This window comes from Bombina bombina, chromosome 3 (assembly GCF_027579735.1).
Source record: "Bombina bombina isolate aBomBom1 chromosome 3, aBomBom1.pri, whole genome shotgun sequence".
Taxonomy (NCBI): Eukaryota; Metazoa; Chordata; class Amphibia; order Anura; family Bombinatoridae; genus Bombina; species Bombina bombina.
The window spans coordinates 272,770,525-272,791,442 of record NC_069501.1 but is presented as its reverse complement, the minus strand read 5'-3'; the positions used below and the strand labels follow the sequence as shown (position 1 = coordinate 272,791,442).

The window sequence follows — 20,918 nt, the reverse complement described above, 5'->3', positions numbered from 1 at the left end:
AAATAGTTAATAACTATTTACTAACTAGTCTACCTAGTTAAAATAAATACAAACTTGCCTGTTAAATAAAAATAAAACCTAAGCTAGCTACAATGTAACTATTAGTTATATTGTAGCTAGCTTAGGGTTTATTTTATAGGTAAGTATTTAGTTTTAAATAGGTATTATTTAGTTAATGATAGTCATTTTTATTTAGATTTATTTTAATTATATTAAAGTTAGTGGGTGTTAGCGTTAGACTTAGGGTTAGGTTTAGGGGTTAATAACTTTAGTATAGTGGCGGCGATTTTGGGGGCAGCAGATTATGGGTTAATAACAGTAATGTAGGTTGCGGCAATGTTAGAGACAGCAGATTAGGGGTTAATAATATTTAACTAGTGTTTACGATGCGGGAGTGCGGCAGTTTAGGGGTTAATATGTTTATAATAGTGGCGGCGATGTCAGGAGCGGCAGATTAGGGGTTAATAATTTTATTTTAGTGTTTGCGATGCAGGAGGGCCTCGGTTTAGGGGTTAATAGGTAGTTTATGGGTGTTAGTGTACTTTTTAGCACTTTAGTTATGGGTTTTATGTTACGGCTTTATAGCATAAAAGCCATAACTACTGACTTTCAGTTTACGGTACGGATCTTGACGGTATAGGCTGTACCGCTCACTTTTTGGTCGGACAGACAAACTCATAATACCGGCACTGTGGAAGTCCCATTGAAAAAGGATTTTTTGAAAGGTGCGGTAGTTACGTTACGTTACAGCCAAAAAAGTGTGCGGTACAGATATATCTGCAAGACTAGTAATACCAGCAGTAGTGAAAAAGCAGCGTTATGAAGCTTTTTCACTCATAACGCAAAACTCGCAATCTAGCCGATAATCCTTAAAATGGCTTATTGTAGGGCGTTGCCCTAAAGTGTATCAGCTCTTTTTTTTAAAAAAAAACAAAAAAAACACTACAATATTCTAACATTAAGCCCCCCCAAAAAAAAAAACATATCTAAAAAAAAAAAAACACCCCCAAAAAAATCTAACACTATACTCTGAAGATTGTACTCACCAATGATTAATCTAGGTGGCAGTGCTCCATCTTCTTCCCGGCGCTCCATCTTCTTCCTGGCAGCACTCCATTTTCATCTTGGCGGTGATCCATCTTCTTATCTTCATCACGGCAGCAGAGGTGGTCTTCATCCCTATTCTGATCTTCAAAACAGACATCCTCTTCATACGGTCACCAGCCGCAAACTGGATTTTGAATGTGAGGTACCCCTTTTATAAAGGGGTACCATTGCATTCGTATTGGCTGATTTTCATGTTCAGAACAGCCAATAGAATGAAAGCTTTTTCTATTGGCTGATTTGAAATTGAACATGAAAATCAGTCAATAGGAATGCAAGGGTACCCATATACCAAAAGGGTACCTTGCATTCAAAATTCAGTGTGTGGCTGGTGACTGCATGAAGAGGATGTCAGAAGATGGATGAGGAGCGTCCCCACCCAGATTCATCATTGGGGAGTACCATTTTGGGGGTTTAGTGTTAGGTTTTTGTTTTTTTAAATGTAGTTATTTTGTTTTGTAAAGGTTAGTCTCTTTGGGTTAACTTACGGGTTGTTAGGTTAGAGGGTTCGGTGTTAGTAGGATACTTTGTGGTGGGGAATATGGCAGTTTGGGTTTTAATAGTGTAGAGGAGTAGTTTACAATGTGGGGTTGCGGTTTAGGGGTTAAAAGTGTAGTGGGGTATTTTGCGATGTGAGGGGGGTGGCAGTTGGGGGTTAATCGTGTAGTGGGGACTTTGTGGTGGGGCTACATGGTGGTTTAGGAATTATTAGAGTAGGGATCTTATGTCAGTTCGGGTTAGTGCGCAAGTATGGTTGTTTGTTTTTTTCCACTTTTTTTGCTCCATTGACTTCTATGGGGAATACGTTATCACGCGCAATATTCTAATTGTGCTAGAAGTAAACTATTTATGCTCGCCCGGTTACCCAGCAAGCGATAGCTTTTTAATTTCAAATTGTCATATGCGTGCAAACTAAGGTGACCATATTGTTGTTTTAAAAAGGGACACATATAAAAAATACATATGTCAGGGCTGTTTTCAGGGCTGTCTAAAGAAATGTTTTGTATGAGAACCCTGACATATGAATTTTTCATATGTGTCCCTTTTTAAAGCGGCAATGTGGTCACCCTAGTGCTCACTGACGAGCACAAACAGTTTACTCAAGCAGAATTAGCGCTCTAGCGAAAACACTAAGTTGAGCTCCTCTCGTAATCTGGCCCTGAGAGGGGAATACTGAAAAATACTCGTGAGTTATACATTGTGCTCTATGCAGTGCCACAAGCTAACACTTTCTGCTTACTAGTGTAAAAGTTTAGGTTAAAGCTATTTATTTTAATTTTGAAGCTATGAGCAAGTGTAGGGCCTGACTGTCAAATAGCTTATATGTAAAACTTCAACTGTTTTGTTGGTCACCAGTGACAGACCTCTCAAACATAAAAAAATCATAAAAACAGCATGCATGCTCTAGAAAACAAAAACTGTAATACATTATTAAAATGTTCACTTTTAGATGGAACAAAAAAAAACATTACTTTTGTAATGTAAAATGCAGACACATAGCTTACATATCACACATTTCAGATTGTGTCAAAGTTTATCAATAAAGATCTGTTGGACATTGATGCCCTCTTCTCATTGTGTTATTAAGAACTGCAGTAGCCATACAAAAGTGAGAGTAAAGTCATTTATTTTATTCAAGCTGCACATACTGGTTTAGTTACATGTGAAGATTAAAAAAAAATAAAAAAATCTTGGAACATGGTCAGATTTGTGCTTTATTAATGGATTTTGGCAGCTATGCTGAGCTCCTAGACTCAGAAGCCGATTTACTGTCGCCTGCTCAGAGTCATTTGAAAAGATCAAAGAACAAGGCAAGCAAAAGCTACATTTTTTAAAATCAAAGAGTAGATGGATATTTTATAATTCTATATTTTATTTCTAAATAATAACAATTACAAGAATATATACACAGGAGATACTAAGATGGGAAAATACATTTGATTTATAAAGTACTTCTAATTACAGATAATATTACTAATACAATTCATTAAGAGGGGACCTTTTTTCTAATCTGTTTACATTTTCAGTGTGTTTTTTTTGTTCTACTTGAAATACTTTCTTGTTATTTATGCTAAAAGGAATGCTCATGTACTTTTTTATCAGATAGACCACTACGTTCAGATGTTTTTAATCATACTCTTACTGATATATTCATGTCTTCTAGTTTCTATGTTTACAAATTGTGATATACTGTATGAACCTAAAGTGTGTTACCCTATCTATGTAGAAGATAAAGCCAGCATAGAAAAAAAAATGTCATTTGAATGTAGCAGTACTCTAGAATGGGATATACATATTTATTAGCCTTGCAAAATCAGGGCATCATTTTACATGTTTTCTTGTTGGATTTTTAAGACCATTTGGAACAGTTAGCTATGCATTCAATTTTATTTTGTTTTGGTAAATCTTTTTATTTTCTCTTCTTTAGAAAGTATTCCGTTCTAGTTGATATACTGTAAGCTAGAATATTCCCTTTGAGTATCTATGGTGCTAGTATTTCATTCAATTAAATCACTAGTACGCCAACGGAGCAGAATTGTCCACAAGGCAACCTAAAAGCCTGTCTCTATAGCTCCATTAAAATAGAGTGTCTAGAAAAAAATGATACCGTATTTTTCAGCTCACAAGTCAGTGCACTTTTCTTCTATTTCCTTTGGTTACATTTAAAATTGATCTTATCCTCAAGACTACATATTTTGTATGTATCAGTAATGTTGCACCTTACCACCTAACTAATTAGCCCCTTCGCTGCCAGTAATTTCAGAAGTGGGGTGTGCAGCTGCAATTAGCGGCCTTCTAATTATCAAAAACTAATTGCAAAGCCATGCATGTCTGCTATTTCTGAACAAAGCGGGCCCCAGAGAACCTTTTACAACCATTTGTCTTATGACTGCAGTAGTTGTGTGTAAATAATTTGAGTGAGAAACCCAAAGTTAACTGTTAACAATTGTTTCTATATACTTGCATTTGGTGGCAAAATGGGGGAATTAAATATACCAAAATGGATCTATCTCAAAATCTTGAATTGTCTACTTAAAAATATATATAGTTTTGATAGGTAAATAAAAAACAAGACTCTATTTCTGTTTAAATGGAGTGATATCAAAAATGCTAAAAATTCTCTGGTATTGAAGGAGTTAACAAAGAATACCATTAGAAAGATGTAAATAACATAATAGAAGCAAATTGTAAAATTGTTTAAAATCGCATGCTCTAGTTGAATCCTGAAAATTTAATTTGGACTTTACTGTCCGTTTAGAAGATAAGCCCTGCTTTAATTATTTTTGGCAGCAGGATTTCTAAGCATTTGGTAGCGAATTTTATAATTCTTTTGAAAACACATGAATATCTATGTTGTTTCAGATTTAACTTATTTTTTTTTCCATATTGCTATGTCTGACAAAAAAAAAAAATGTATGGTATTTACCTGCTGTTTTGCTGAAATAGTAACACATACCTTCTTTTTCAGCCTTAACCCTTACAGCTATGATGAGAACTGCCTGAGCATTAGCGAAGATCACATCCCTTTAGCTGCATTGCCACTGTTGGCCATTTCCTCTCCTCAGTACCAAGATTCAGTTGCTATGGTGGATCAACACAGCAAACCAAGTTTATAATGAATTCTTGAAGTCTCCAGATGGGACCGGCTTAATGGACAGGTATAGTTCCAAAACTTTTTACCCAAAGCTTCTAATAAAATCAACCAAGACACAGTGAAGATAAACCACATGTCTTGAAATAATTTATTTTTATATTATTTTAAAACATCATTTCAATAAATCTGCTGAAAAAGCAAAAGCACAAATAATGATATACGCTATACAGCAATAAAATAATTTTAGTCCATATCCTATGTTTTAAGATATAATTTTAACTTTGTACTTTTAGTTAAAGAAGTATTAAAGTCTCTTGAAAAGTTATATAGCAGTTAAATGGATATTATTTGTTAACCATAAAATAACTAATCTCTGTGGAATCTTTCCCCCGCTCTGTATAGGAGCCACAGGTACTTCTGCATAAATTATTTTTCTTATGATTTTTTTTATTATAATTATCATGTATTTATATAGTGCCAACAGATTCTGCAGCCCAATAAACATAGGTATGATATGCAAAGGTAGTATTTATAGGAGACAAATGGGTAGAGGGCCCGACCAAGCATCGCACTGTTAAAAATCAGCTCTCATGAAGGTGATCTACAAAACAGTTGGACTCATAGGCTTACATGCTAGGGGCATTCAAGGGGATACCAAAATGAGCAGGGGAACTAATGTAACAAATGTTAGAATATATTGTATGCATCCCTGAACAGTAGAGTATTTGAGTGCTTGAAACTTTGAAAACTAGGGGAGAGTATTGTTGAGAGAGGCAGAGAGTTCCAAACAATAGAGACCATTCAAGATAATTCCTATAGACTGTAATGTGCGGAGGTAACAAGAGAGCAGGAAAGAAGACGTTAAAGGGACGCTAAACCCAAAATATTTTTTTCATGATTTAGATAGAGAATACAATTTAAATATATTGAAGAAAATACAACACTTAATTAACATTTATGCAAAAAGGACAAACAATACACAAACTTATAGTGATGTTATTTTATGAGTGGGTACTTCACTAACATTACATATTGTATCTATTAACAGGTCCACCATAGAATTAAAAACACACAAAATTAAAATAGGGCTGTAGGACTAATATGGAAAACTACTGTGTGGTTTAGGGATAGCTTAATATGATTGTTTGTAAGCATATACTTCACTTATTTATTATCCAGGAAATTATCAAAACCAGAAAAAGGCTGTTATCCCTATACAATCATGATGTATATACCCCATTTATTCTCTTATTATGGGTTCAAAAATAGAGATAAACCAATTTGAGTCAAATAATACTATCTTTGATAGACCGTGTCAGCACAATTCGCTTAACCGGTAATTGGAATATAGTGTAGCAACCATACTAACAATTGTCGTACATTTCCTCTGTGATTAACAGTTTATATAGTAATGTTGTCATGTAAGTAATCCATCCAGTTTATCATATACAACTTAGTCAGTGCAATCAGAGGCGTAACTAGAAACCACAGGGCCCAGGTGCAAGAATCTAAGAAGGGCCCCACCCCCCCCCCAAAAAAAAAGGTAAATTTGATAAATACCTTTTTTTTTTTTAACATTTAACACAGAAAAAAAAAAATGTCAATCAGATTACATGTCTGCAAAAAGGAGGTACCCTGTGCCCACAGTCTGTGAGATGGTCTGACCCTATTACTGTATATAGTGGACACTGTAATTAACCCACCATTATTGTATATAATAAGTTAGTGACACAGTCTGTAATCTGCTGGTGAGATGGTTGGCCTGACCCTACCCACCCCAGTACTTTATAAAGTGACCACAGTAGTGCTGTGACATGGTCCAAGCCCCCCATACTGTATATAGTGGTACTGGATAGTGATACTGTTTGCCCCCCCTGCTGTAGTAAAAAGGTCTGTAATTTGCTGGTTCCACAAACATACACACACATACATGCATAAATACACACACAGTCACATACATACATACACACACACACACACTACACACATAAACACCAATGGGTAAAACAGAAGCACTAACCTCTGTAGACAGAGACACTAGTGAAGCATCACATCACAATCACATGATATCAGTGCAGGCAGTGGCAGGTCAACATTTTTTATTGGGGGAAATTTTTTTATTTTTTTAAGCTTGGCCCCACCTTCAGGGGACGGTCGCAGTTGCGCCCTCTGCACCCCCTGTAGATCCGCCCTGAGCGCAATCTGCATGACCGTTATTTAAAAAATTATTTAGTTATGATATACTCTTACACACATTTATTCAATCACTCACGTGACCAGCACATTTTGCATGTTGCACTAATTATTAAAACTTAATTCTCATCAGAGGTAATAATAGACATTCGTATTCTCATTCCATATTGTTATGCTAGTACTTCAAATTGTTGTCAAACCTTCCTTGTCAGCATACTCCGCATGACTGGTGGTAAACATTATTCCAATTTACTTCTATTATCTAATTTGCTTATTTTTTTAAATATCCTTTTGTTGAAGTAATAGCAATGCACATGGGAGAGCCAATCATACAAGGCATCTATGTGCAGCCACCAATCAGCAGCTACTGGGCCTATCTAGATATGATTTTAAGCAAAGGATGTCAAGAAAATGAAGCAAATAGATAATAGAAGTAAATTAGAAAGTTGTGATCTTTCTAAACCATGAAAGAAAAACCTGGGTTTCATGTCCCTTTAATGAGCAGGAGCAAAGGGGATGAGAGGAGGAGTATCAGGAGACAAGGTCGAAGATGTAGTCAGGAATTTGCATTTTATTCTAGATGCTAGAGAAAGCCATTGAAGGGATTGGCAGATAGAGGCAGCAGATGAGGAGTGACTTGTAAGGAACATCAGCCTGACAGAGGCATTCAGTATAGATTTAAAATGAGATAGACAGCAGCTAGGGAGTCCAGTGAGAACAGCTAGGGAGTCCAGTGAGAATGGATTTGCAGTAGTCAATGTAAGAAATGATTAGAGAGTGAAATAAAATCTTATTTTTGACTTGTGTGAGGAAATGGAGAATGTTGGAGATGTTTTTAAGCTGGAAATGACAGGAATTGGCTGGATGTGACGAGTGAAAATAGTGTGACTCTAAGACATTGGCATGCAAGGTTGAGGTAATAGTGCTATTATCAATAGTTATAGAAAGATGGTGGATAGAGATTTTGGAAGAAGGGCAGAAAATAAGGAGCTCAGTTTTGAAGAGTTTTATCTTAAAGGGACAGCCAAGTCAAAATAAAACGTCCAATGATTCAGATAGGGCATGCAATTTTAAACAACGTTCAAATTTACTTTTATCATTAAATTTTCTTTGTTCTTTTGGTATTCTTTGTTGAAAGCTAAAACTATGTAGGCTCATATGCTAATTTCTAAGCCCTATAAGGCCGCCTTTTCTTTCATGTAATTAGCAAGAGTCCATGAGCTAGTGACGTATGGGATATACATTCCTACCAGGAGGGGCAAAGTTTCCCAAACCTTAAAATGCCTATAAATACACCCCTCACCACACCCACAATTCAGTTTTACAAACTTTGCCTCCTATGGAGGTGGTGAAGTAAGTTTGTGCTAGATTCTACGTTGATATGCGCTCCGCAGCAAGTTGGGGCCCCGGTTTTCCTCTCAGGCGTGCAGTGAATGTCAGAGGGATGTGAGGAGAGTATTGCCTATTTGAATTCAATGATCTCCTTCTACGGGTCTATTCATAGGTTCTCTGTTATCGGTCGTGGAGATTCATCTCTTACCTCCCTTTTCAGATCAACGATATACTCTTATATATATATACCATTACCTCTGCTGATTTTCGTTTCAGTACTGGTTTGGCTTTCTACAAACATGTAGATGAGTGTCCTGGGGTAAGTAAGTCTTATTTTCTGTGACACTCTAAAGCTATGGTTGGGCACTTTTTTATAAAGTTCTAAATATATGTATTCAAACATTTATTTGCCCTTGACTCAGGATGTTCAACATTCCTTTTTTTCAGACAGTCAGTTTCATATTTGGGATAATGCATTTGAATCAATCATTTTTTCTTACCTTAAAAAATTTGACTTTTTCCCTGTGGGCTGTTAGGCTCGCGGGGGCTGAAAATGCTTCATTTTATTGCGTCATTCTTGGCGCAGACTTTTTTTGGCGCAAAAAATCTTTTCTGTTTCCGGCGTCATACGTGTCGCCGGAAGTTGCGTCATTTTTTTGACGTTCTTTTGCGCCAAAAATGTCGGTGTTCCGGATGTGGCGTCATTTTTTGGCGCCAAAAGCATTTAGGCGCCAAATAATGTGGGCGTCTTATTTGGCGCTTTTGTCTCCACATTATTTAAGTCTCATTATTTATTGCTTCTGGTTGCTAGAAGCTTGTTCACTGGCATTTTTTTCCCATTCCTGAAACTGTCATTTAAGGAATTTGATCAATTTTGCTTTATAAGTTGTTTTTTCTATTACATATTGCAAGATGTTCCACGTTGCAAATGATTCAGAAGATACTTCAGGAAAATCACTGCCCGGTGCTGGAGCTCACCAAGCTAAGTGTATCTGCTATAAATTTTTGGTATCTGTTTCTCCAGCTGTTGTTTGTATTGCATGTCATGACAAACTTATTAATGCAGATAAAATTTCCTTTAGTACTGTTACATTACCTGTTGCTGTTCCGTCAACATCTAATTTTTCAGAGTGTTCCTGATAAACATAAGAGATTTTATTTTTTTAAAATCCATTAAGAAGGCTATGTCTGTTATTTCTCCTTCTAGTTTACATAAAGTCTTTTAAAACTTCTCTTTTTTTCAGATGAATTTTTAAATGAACATCATCATTCTGATACTGATAATGGTTCTTCTGGTTCAGGAGGTTTCTGTCTCAGAGGTTGATGCTGATAAATCTTTGTATTTGTTCAAGATGGAATTTATTCGTTCTTTATTTAAAGAAGTATTAATTGCATTAGAAATAGAGGATTCTGGTCCTCTTGATACTAAATCTATACGTTTAAATAAGGTTTTTAATCTCCTGTAGTTATTCAGAAGTGTTTAATCTCCCTGATGCTATTTCTGAAGTAATTTCCAGGGAATGGAATAATTTGGGTAATTCTTTTACTCCTTCTAAACGTTTAAGCAATTATATCCTGTGCCATCTGACAGATTAGAGTTTTTTGGGACAAAATCCCTAAGGTTATGGGGCTGTCTCTACTCCTGCTAAATGTACTACTATTCCTACGGCAGATAGTACTTCATTTAAGGATCCTTTAGATAGGAAAAATTGTATCCTTTCTAAGAAAAGCTTACTTATGTTCAGGTAATCTTCTTAGACCTGCTATATTTTAGCGGATGTTGCTGCAGCTTCAACTTTTTGGTTAGAAGCTTTAGCGCAACAAGTAACAGATCATAATTTTATAGCATTATTATTATTCTATAACATGCTAATAATTTTATTGGTGATACCATCTTTTGATATCATTAGAGTTGATGTCAGGTATATGTCTCTAGCTATTTTAGCTAGAAAAGCTTTATGGATTAAACTTGGAATGCTGATATGTCTTCTAAGTCAACTTTGCTTTCCCTTTCTTTCCAGGGTAATAAATTATTATCTCAACTGTTTCTGGAAGGAAGGGAACTTTTTTACCAAAGGATAAAAAATCTAAGGTAAATTTAGGTCTAATAATCATTTTCGTTCCTTTCCTCACAACAAGGAACAAAAGCCTGATCCTTCATCCTCAGGAGCGGTATCAGTTTGGAAACTATTTCCAGTTTGGAATATATCCAAGCCTTATAGAAACCTATAGCCAGCTCCTAAGTACCCATGAAGGTGCGGCCCTTATTCCAGCTCAGCTGGTATGGGCAGATTACGTTTTCTTCAAAGAAATTTGGATCAATTCCGTTCTCAATCTCTGGTTTCAGAACATTGTTTCAGAAAGGTACAGAATTGGCTTCAAGTTAAGGCCTCCTGCTAAGAGATTTTTTTCTTTCCCGTGTCCCAGTTAACACAGCAAAGGCTCAGCATTTCTGAAATGTGTTTCAGATCTAGAGTTGGCTGGAGTAATTATGCCAGTTCCAGTTTCTGGAACAGGGGCTGGGTTTTATTTTATCTCTTCATTGTACCAAAGAAGGTCAATTCCTTCAGACCAGCTCCGGATCTATCAATATTGAATCGTTATGTAAGGATACCAACATTCAAGATGGTTACTGTAGGACTATCCTGCCTTTTGTTTAGCAAGGGCATTATATGTCTACAATAGATTTACAGGATGTGTATCTGCATATTCCGATTCATCCAGATCACTTTTAGTGTCTGAGATTCTCTTTTTAGACAAGCATTACCAGTTTTGTGGCTCTAACCGTTTGGCCTAGCCTCAGTTCCAAGAATTTTTTTCAAAGGTTCTCGGTGCCCTTCTTTCTGTAATCAGAGAACAGGGTTTTGGTATTTCCTTATTTGGACGATATCTTGGTACTTGCTCAGTCTTCTCATTTTCGAAGAATCTCATACGAATCGACTTGTGTTGTTTCTTCAAGTTCATGGTTGGAGGATCAATTTACCAATCAGTTCATTGATTCCTCAGACAAGGGTAACCTTTTTAGGTTTCTAGATAGATTCAGTGTCTATGACTCTGTCCTTGTCAGACAAGAGAAGTTTAACATTGATATCAGCTTGTCAAAACCTTCAGTCACAATCATTCCCTTTGGTAGCCTTATGCATGGAAATTTTAGGTCTTAGGACTGCCGCATCAGATGCGATCTCCTTTGCTCGTTTTCACATGCGACCTCTTCAGCTCTGTATGCTGAACCAATGGTGCAGGGATTACTCAAAGATATCTCAATTAATATCTTTAAACCGATTATACGACACTCTCTGACAGGGTGGACAGATCACCATCGTTTAGTTCAGGGGGCTTCTTTGTTCTTCCGACATGGACTATAATCTCAACAGATGCAAGTCTTACAGGTTGGGGAGCTGTGTGGGGGTATCTGACGGCACAAGGGGTTTGGGAATCTCAGGAGGTGAGATTTCCGATCAATATTTTGGAACTCCGTGCAATTTTCAGAGCTCTTCAGTCTTGGCCTCTTCTGAAGAGAGAGTTGTTCATTTGTTTTCAGATAGACAATGTCACAACTGTGGCATACATGAAAGAAGTATCTCGAATTTGGTTTGGGCGGAATCCAGCTCCTGTCTAATCTCTGCGGTTCATATCCCAGGTAGGGACAATTGGAAAGCGGATTATCTCAGTCGCCAAACGTTGCACCTGGGCGAATGGTCTCTTCACCCAGAGGTATTTCCTCAGATTGTTCAAATGTGGGAACTCCCAGAAATAGATCTGATGGTTTCTCATCTAAACAAGAAACTTCCCTGGTATCTGTCCGGATCCCGGGATCCTCGGGCGGAGGCAGTGGATGCATTATCTCTTCCTTACAAGTGTCATCCTGCCTATATCTTTCCGCCTCTAGTTCTTCTTCCAAGGGTATTCTCCAATATTCTAAAGGAATGCTCGTTTGTCCTGCTGGTAGCTCCAGCATGGCCTCACAGGTTTTGGTATGCGGATCTTGTCCGGATGGCCTCTTGCCAGCTGTGGACTCTTCCGTTAAGACCAGTCTTTCTGTCTCAAGGTTCTTTTTTTCCATCAGGATCTCAAAACCTTAATTTTAAGGTATGGAGTTTGAACGCTTGATTCTTGGTCAAAGAGGTTTCTCTGACTCTGTGATTGATACTATGTGACAGGCTCGTAAATCTGTATCTAGAGAGATATATTATAGAGTCTTGAAGACTTATATTTCTTAGTGTCTTTCTCATCTTTTTTCTTGGCATTCTTTTTGAATACCGAGAATTTTACAGTTTCTTCAGGATGGTTTAGATAAAGGTTTGTCCGCAAGTTCCTTGAAAGACAAATCTCTGCTCTTTCTGTTCTTTTTCACAGAAGGATTGCTAATCTTCCTGATATTCATTGTTTTGTTCAACCTTTGGTTCGTATAAAACCTGTCATTAAGTCAATTTCTCCTCCTTGGAGTTTGAATTTGGTTCTGGGGGCTCTTCAAGCTCCTCCTTTTGAACCCATGCATTCTTTGGTCGTTATATTACTTTCTTGGAAAGTTTTGTTTCTTTTGGCCATCTCTTCTGCCAGAAGAGTCTCTGAATTATCTACTCTTTTTTGTGAGTCTCCTTTTCTGATTTTGCATCAGGATAAGGCGGTGCTGCGAACTTCTTTTGAATTTTTTACCTAAGGTTGTGAATTCTAACAACATTAGTAGAGAAATTGTGGTTCCTTCATTATGTCCTAATCCTATGAATTCTAGGGAGAAATCATTGCATTCTTTGGATGCTGTTAGAGCTTTGTAATATTATGTTGAAGCTACTAAGTCTTTCCGAAAGACTTCTAGTCTATTTGTCATCTTTTCCGGTTCTAGAAAAGGCCAGAAAGCTTCTGCCATTTCTTTGGCATCTTGGTTGATATCTTTATTTCATCATGCCTATGTTGAGTCGGGTAACACTCCGCCTCAAAGGATTACAGCTCATTCTACTAGGTCAGTTTCTACTTCCTGGGCGTTTGGGAATGAGGCTTCGGTTGATCAGATTTGCAAGGCGGCAGCTTGGTCCTCTTTGCATACTTTTACTAAATTCTACCATTTTGATGTGTTTTCTTCTTCTGAAGCAGTTTTTGGTAGAAACGTACTTCAGGCAGTGGTTTCAGTTTGAATCTTCTGCTTATGTTTTTTCATTAAAATTTTATTCTGGGTGTGGATTATTTTCAGCAGGAATTGGCTGTCTTTATTTTATCCCTCCCTCTCTAGTGACTCTTGCGTGGAAAGATCCACATCTTGGGTAATCATTATCCCATACGTCACTAGCTCATGGACTCTTGCTAATTACATGAAAGAAAACATAATTTATGTAAGAACTTACCTGATAAATTCATTTCTTTCATATTAGCAAGAGTCCATGAGGCCCGCCCTTTTTTGTGGTGGTTTTGATTTTTTTGTATAAAGCACAATTATTCCAATTCCTTATTTTATATGCTTTCGCACTTTTTTCTTATCACCCCACTTCTTGGCTATTCGTTAAACTGAATTGTGGGTGTGGTGAGGGGTGTATTTATAGGCATTTTAAGGTTGGGGAAACTTTGCCCCTCCTGGTAGGAATGTATATCCCATACGTCACTAGCTCATGGACTCTTGCTAATATGAAAGAAATGAATTTATCAGGTAAGTTCTTACATAAATTATGTTTTATCTCAATGAATTTTGTCAGTTTTTCAAAGTTAAACTGTGCTATTTCATGCGTGCCCTGTTGATAACATTGTGTTCACTTCATGGAATTATTAAAGGGACATAATACTCATATGCTAAATCACTTGAAACTGATGCAGTATAACTGTAAAAAGCTGACAAGAAGATATCACCTGAGCATCTCTAGGTAAAAAAGGAAGATATTTTACCTCATAATTCCTCAGCTCACTAGAGTAAGTTCTGTGTAAAAAGATATAATTGAGCCGCTGTCCAGCTGCAGGTAAAAAAAAAAATAAATAAAAATAAATGAACAGCAGCCAATCAGCATCAACAGTGCTGAGGTCATGAACTCTTAAACTGTGATCTCATGAGATTTCACTTAACTCTCATGAGATTTCATGGTAAACTTCCTTAAACTGAATAGGGAATAACATGAGTGTGCACGAGGCTCACTCCCTTGCCTGTCCCAGGACAGACATACTGATTTGCTGCTTAAAGTCCTTTGCAACGGGATGTAAATACTTAGGACATTTTGATGTAAAATATCTTTCTTTTTTACATAGAGATGTTCAGGTGATATTTTCTAGTCAGCTTTTAACAGCTATGCTGCATCACTTTCAAGTGTTTCAACATTTGGGTATCATGGCCCTTTAACACCTTAAGGACCAAGGACGTACGCCACACGTCCTCAAAAAAAATACAGTTAATGACCGAGGACCTGTGGCGTACGTCCTTGGTCTGGAAAGCAGCTGGAAGCGATCCTACTCGCTTCCAGCTGCTTTCCGGTTATTGCAGTGATGCCTCGATATCGAGGCATCCTGCAATAACCCCCCTTGGCCATCCGATGCAGAGAGAGCCACTCTGTGGCCCTCTCTGCACCGGACATCGGTGGCCGGTATCGTTGGTGGGTGGGAGCAAGTCTTGGGAGGCGGGTGGGCGGCCATCGGTGTGCCGGATGAAGTGGAGGGGGGCGGGATAGGCGGGAGCGCGCACAGGAGCGCGCACGGGTGGCGGCGGGCGTGCGCGTGTACGGGGCGGGAGGGAACCGCTACACTGCAGAAAAATAAATGGTAATAAAAGAAAAAAAAAACACATTTAAATAAATAAATAAACAATCTAAGGTATCTGGAAGGGGTGGGGGATTGGTCTGGGGGGGGAAGCTACACTACAGAAAAGGGCAAGTAAATTAAAAAAACAAACACTTTTTTTACTAAACTGGGTACTGGCAGACAAAAAAAAATTACAGTTATAAATCTAGAGGTGTTTGCAGAATTTGAATACTAATCTTTTTATATATGTTTTTTTTTTACCTTTTTTTTTTGGTAATTTCTTAATTCTGAGAGTAAATAGGTAGTTGAAACTGTTATCCACTGAAAGCTCTTTTTATGTCCCCCCAAATAAATAAATACATAAATAAATATAGTTTTCAAAGGTAAATACAAACAAATACAAACAAAGGCTCTTTTTTTCTATAAAAGGAGTGACAAAAAAAATGCCAAAAAATCTCCATTACTTTAGGCAAATTTATCTTTGAAATTTATGATAGCGAATTGGTTAAATTAAAAAAATGGGTACTCAATAGACTTTTTAGAAGATTAACTTTTATTTTGGCACACAGTAAAGAAAGTTTACTGCCACCTTAAAGACCTGCAGACATCACAGAATTCTCTAAGGAAAGGGCTTTATACTGAAAGTCCCAGATTGCTGTAAACTGCCTCTTAATAGAAAGTAACAAAACACTCTAGAATACAGGGAATAGTGAGTTATACAGGGGAATACCTGACACTAATATAAATTCTCAGTTTCAAGTAATTACATATTAGAAGTGACAAGTGATGGTAAATCCTAGCAAGGCCACCCAAGGTAAAATGCAATTTTTTTCAATGAGATGACGTTTCCACCTCTTAGCCAATAGCCGTGCAGGCCAATCAGTATTATACCAGATGGATAGCACGCTGTTGGCTAATAGGTGAAAGCATTACCTTATTACCGGAGGCACTCAGCTTAGCATAAACTCACTGCAAATATAGGAATTTTCAGCATGAAGTTTTTTATACTTTATGATTGAAAGTCCCCTTTATTTGTAGCACTGGTAAATCCTAGTGTTTCATAAACTCTAGAATTTACCATCACTTTAAGTAGAAATGTTCTCACAACAGTTTATTTGCTTCTAGATTAGAATGCTTTATTTTAATGTCAGTTAAATAAGTGTTTTGGGAATTGTGAGCAAGCTTCACCAGCAGAGATTCCCTATTTGAGAGGGACAGTCCCTATTTCTGATCTATGTCCCGCTGTCCCTCTAACACAACAATATTTCCCTATTTGCAGAATTTCCATTTTACACACCCATAGACCTCCACATTCACCCACAAGTTACCAGACACACCCACAATCCACCTGTAACCTTGTCCCCTTGCGATACGTCCCCACCCACAAAACAGTGACAGCACCCTCACAACTACCTGCATCCCTAATACCTAGCAACAAATGTTGGGAGCAATACCAGCATACAGTGGATAAGATAAATCAGCAGGTGTAATATTCTTATAGAATATAATAAGAGTTTTTATAATCCAAGGAATTTACATTTTCCAACTCAATGAATACACCTATCCAGCCAGTCATTTGAAATTGCTAGGCAAATTTCTCATAGAATATAGGCAATGCAGTTTGTAAAAGAAACACAAAAATATACAAAGTAAAATCATAATCCATTAAATATACAACACGTTTAAATTACAATCAGAATTTGTAAAAAATCACAATCCTAAAACCTGTATCCATCTAAATGCATTAAAACACACCAGACAGTATAACTAAATTTAATAATTACCAAATCTAAAGTAAATTAAAATACAAAGCATGACAAGTAGTGATGTTGCGAATAGTTCGCCGGCGAATAGTTCCCGGCGAACATAGCATGTTCGCGTTTGCCACGGACGGCGAACATATGCGATGTTCGGTCCGCCCCCTATTCTTCATCATTGAGTAAACTTTGACCCTGTACCTCACAGTCAGAAGACACATTACAGCCAATCAGCAGCAGACCCTCCCTCCCAGACCCTCCCACCTCCTGGACAGCATCCATTTTAGATTCATTCGGAAGCTGCATTCTTAGTGAGAGGAGGGACAGTGTAGCTGCTGCTGATTTAATAGGGAAATCGATAGCTAGGCTAGTGTATTCAGTGTCCACTACAGTCCTGAAGGACTCATCTGATCTCTGCTGTAAGGACAGCAACCCAAAAAGCCATTTTTAGGGCTAGAACATCAGTCTGCTTTTTTTTTTCCTGTGTAATCTAATTGCAGTTGCCTGCCTGCCAGCATGTGTGTCAGGCTCACAGCGTATACCACTCATATCTGGTGTAACAGTAGTGTACATTTAAAAAAACAACACTTTTTTGACTGTGAAATAATAGCAGACAGCTGCCAGTACCCAAGATGGCCGCCAATAAGGCAGATGGAGAGGGTTAGAGAGCTGTTTTGGGGGGGATCAGGGAGGTTGGGGGCTAAGGGGGGATGCTACACCACAGCATATGTAAATATGCTAAAAAAAACCCCCATTTATTTTAGTACTGGCAGACTTTCTGCCAGTACTTAAAATGGCGGGGACAATTGTGGGGGAGGGAAGGGAGCTGTTTGGGAGGGATCAGGGGGTCTGATATGTCAGGTGGGAGGCTGATCTATACACTAAAGCTAAATTAACCCTGCAAGCTCCCTACAAACTACCTAGTTAACCCCTTCACTGCTAGCCATAATACACGTGTGATGCGCAGCAGCATTTAGCGGCCTTCTAATTACCAGAAAGCAACGCCAAAGTCATATATGTCTGCTATTTCTGAACAAAGGGGATCCCAGAGAAGCATTTACAACCATTTGTGCCATAATTGCACAAGCTGTTTGTAAATAATTTCAGTGAGAAACGTAAAATTGTTTTTTTAAAATTTGATCGCATTTGGCGGTGAAATGGTGGCATGAAATATATCAAAATGGGCCTAGATCAATACTGTGGGTTGTCTACTACACTACACTTAAGCTAAAATTAACTCTACAAGCAGCCTTCTAATTACCAAAAAGCAATGCCAAAGCCATATAAGTCTGCTATTTCTGAACAAAGGGGATCCCAGAGAAGCATTTACAACCATTTATGCCATAATTGCATAAGTTGTTTGTAATAATTTCTGTGCGAAACCTAAAGTTTGTGAAAAAGTGAATAATTTTTTTTATTTGATCGCATTTGGCGGTGAAATGGTGGCATTAAATATACCAAAATGGGCCTAGATCAATACTTTGGATTGTCTACTACACTACACTTAAGCTAAAATTAACTCTACAAGCTGCCTACATGCTCCCTAATTAACCCCTTCACTGCTGGGCATACAACACGTGTGGTGCGCAGTGGCATTTAGCAGCCTTCTAATTACCAAAAAGCAATGCCTAAGCCATATAAGTCTGCTATTTCTGAACAAAGGGGATCCCAGAGAAGCATTTACAACCATTTATGCCATAATTGCATAAGTTGTTTGTAATAATTTCTGTGCGAAACCTAAAGTTTGTGAAAAAGTGAATAATTTTTTTTTATTTGATCGCATTTGGCGGTGAAATGGTGGCATTAAATATACCAAAATGGGCCTAGATCAATACTTTGGATTGTCTACTACACTACACTTAAGCTAAAATTAACTCTACAAGCTCCCTACATGCTCCCTAATTAACCCCTTGACTGCTGGGCATAAAACACGTGTGGTGCGCAGTGTCATTTAGCAGCCTTCTAATTACCAAAAAGCAACGCCAAAGCCATATAAGTCTGCTATAATGGCATGTCTGGCACACAGTGTTGGGGCAAGGGTCCATCTGACCACTGATACCTGGTCTGCAAAGCATGGTCAGGGCAGGTATATCACCTACACTGCGCACTGTGAAGCGGGCGTAACCCTTACACTACCTGATCGATACAACATCATCATACCTGATGTTTTAAAGCACGTTATTCCAAACAATTTAGGAATGTTAGGTGATGTATGCCCTTTATGGATTAAAACCAGACTCTGCATCAACTATGTAATTTTCCATGGGAGTTTTGCCATGGATCCCCCTCCAGCATGCCACAGTCCAGGTGTTAGTCCCCTTGAAACAACTTTTCCATCACTATTGTGGCCATAAAGAGTCCCTGTGGGTTTTAAAATTCGCCTGCCTATTGAAGTCTATGGCGGTTCGCCCGGTTCACCCGTTTGCAAACTTTTTTGGAAGTTCGCGTTCGCTGTTCGCAAACCCAAATTTTTATGTTCGCGACATTACTAATGACGAGTGTACATAACAGCAGAACTCATTATGTCATGTAGTGCTACAATGGTCTGTGCTTGTCTCTTCTCTTCTATACATCCTAATATGGAGGGTGGGTCCCTTAGTGCCTGATGATCTAAACTTCACCAGATCAGACATGGTTTTTCTCGCTGACCATCGTAGGGGCTACCCTGGTGGAATTATCCTAAAAAAGGGTCAGTTCCTGCGTGGGGCGAGATGTCTCCTAATGAAATTAATCGAGCTTGCTCTGTGCAGCAAAGTTAGCAGTGAACCCCCTGCGCATTTTACAAGTAAATCCTGCAGCCAATATAAATCACATTATGCAGGGTTGCAAGTATTTTTGAGTGCTTTGAGAAAATCTCGCCAACTTTTAGTTTGCGAGAAAAAAACTGTGAGATCTGTAGTGCGCAAATCTTTACAGAATTACGCTGGGATTAGAAACGATCTTGGGTGTTAGAAAAAAAAAAAGCCGACACAGGGATTTTACGCTGACATAAATACACATACATAGAGAAACATGGATTATATGTATAGAGATATGTTTAACTATGGAGATAATGAAAATATTTTATATTACAATCTTATGCACATTAAACAATATCTCAGAGGAATTTTCAAAGAGATAATCGCATATAGATCTCAAGATAGCTAGACAATCATATACTGTATATATATATTCATATATATATATATATATATACATATATATATATATATATATCACTATAAATAGATATATCAGTCCAAAAATCATCACATATATAGAGAAATATTTATTTAGAAATAAATAGAACATATTCCGTTATGAAAACATTCTCGCAATATGAAATATTCATATTTTTATGTACACATTTTGAGGAGAGTACATCATGGGCTTTGCACAACAGATTAGGGTTTTAGTGGGGTTTTTCTTGTTCTATTTGTCTTCTTCATTAACTTCTATGGGGGAATACGTGAACATGCACGTGATTTGTCTATTTGGATTACGTGGGTTAACGCGTGCAAAAAATGTTATTTTGCAACTTGTAATACCTGTGCAACCCCAAATGTGAAAAAGCCTTAACGCGCGCAGTGTTTTTGCAACTGTGAAAAACAGATTTCCCGCGCGACTTGTAATCTTGCCCACAGAGTGGTATAAGACCCAATTTGGAATTGAAATGTATCCCTTATTTACAATTATTGATAAATAATAAGGTGATGAAGCACTCCTTATTTAAAGGAGGTAATCCTCTTTCAATTAATCTAGGCAACTATTAGGTGATTGTCTTATCAATTGCAACTTCCTCATATTATTCATCCTGTTTTAAGTGTTTTTGCAACATTGAAAAAGCTCTTTTCAACTCTTAAATCTAAGCATTAAAATATATCATAAAACCCCCTTATATGAAAGAAAAGGTCCTATCATTCAAATAAGAGGTTTAGAGGCCTATTTATCAAGCCATCAACCGCAAATACGCTGGAATTCCGCAGCATAATTGTGGAGAGCCTGATTCCCCTTATTTATCAAAGCCTACAGACCAGCAAAAGTTGAAATCTGTGACGTAACATACGATCCGCCTGTCTCAGTCTGACACAGATCGATGCTTATGTCATTACAGATGTTCCGAATGCAAATTCGGCACTATCTGAAAACATTTGCTAGTTAACAAATATCTAACAGGCACGCTCGCCACTATTCCGGCCCAGCATACCTGCTTTTCAATCTGCTGCCCTGGAGGCCGCGAATGCCTT

At 37.7% G+C, this 20,918-nt stretch overlaps 1 protein-coding gene across 1 annotated transcript in view; it reads left to right on the top strand.

Moving 5' to 3' along the window:
* Window positions 1–20,918, top strand: part of PITPNM3 (PITPNM family member 3) — a 753,676-nt gene that overhangs the window by 400,350 nt on the left and 332,408 nt on the right. The window contains 3 exon segments of the mRNA XM_053705246.1: window positions 4,574–4,694; window positions 4,696–4,750; window positions 18,765–18,778. Coding sequence (XP_053561221.1) covers window positions 4,574–4,694; window positions 4,696–4,750; window positions 18,765–18,778 — 190 coding nt within the window.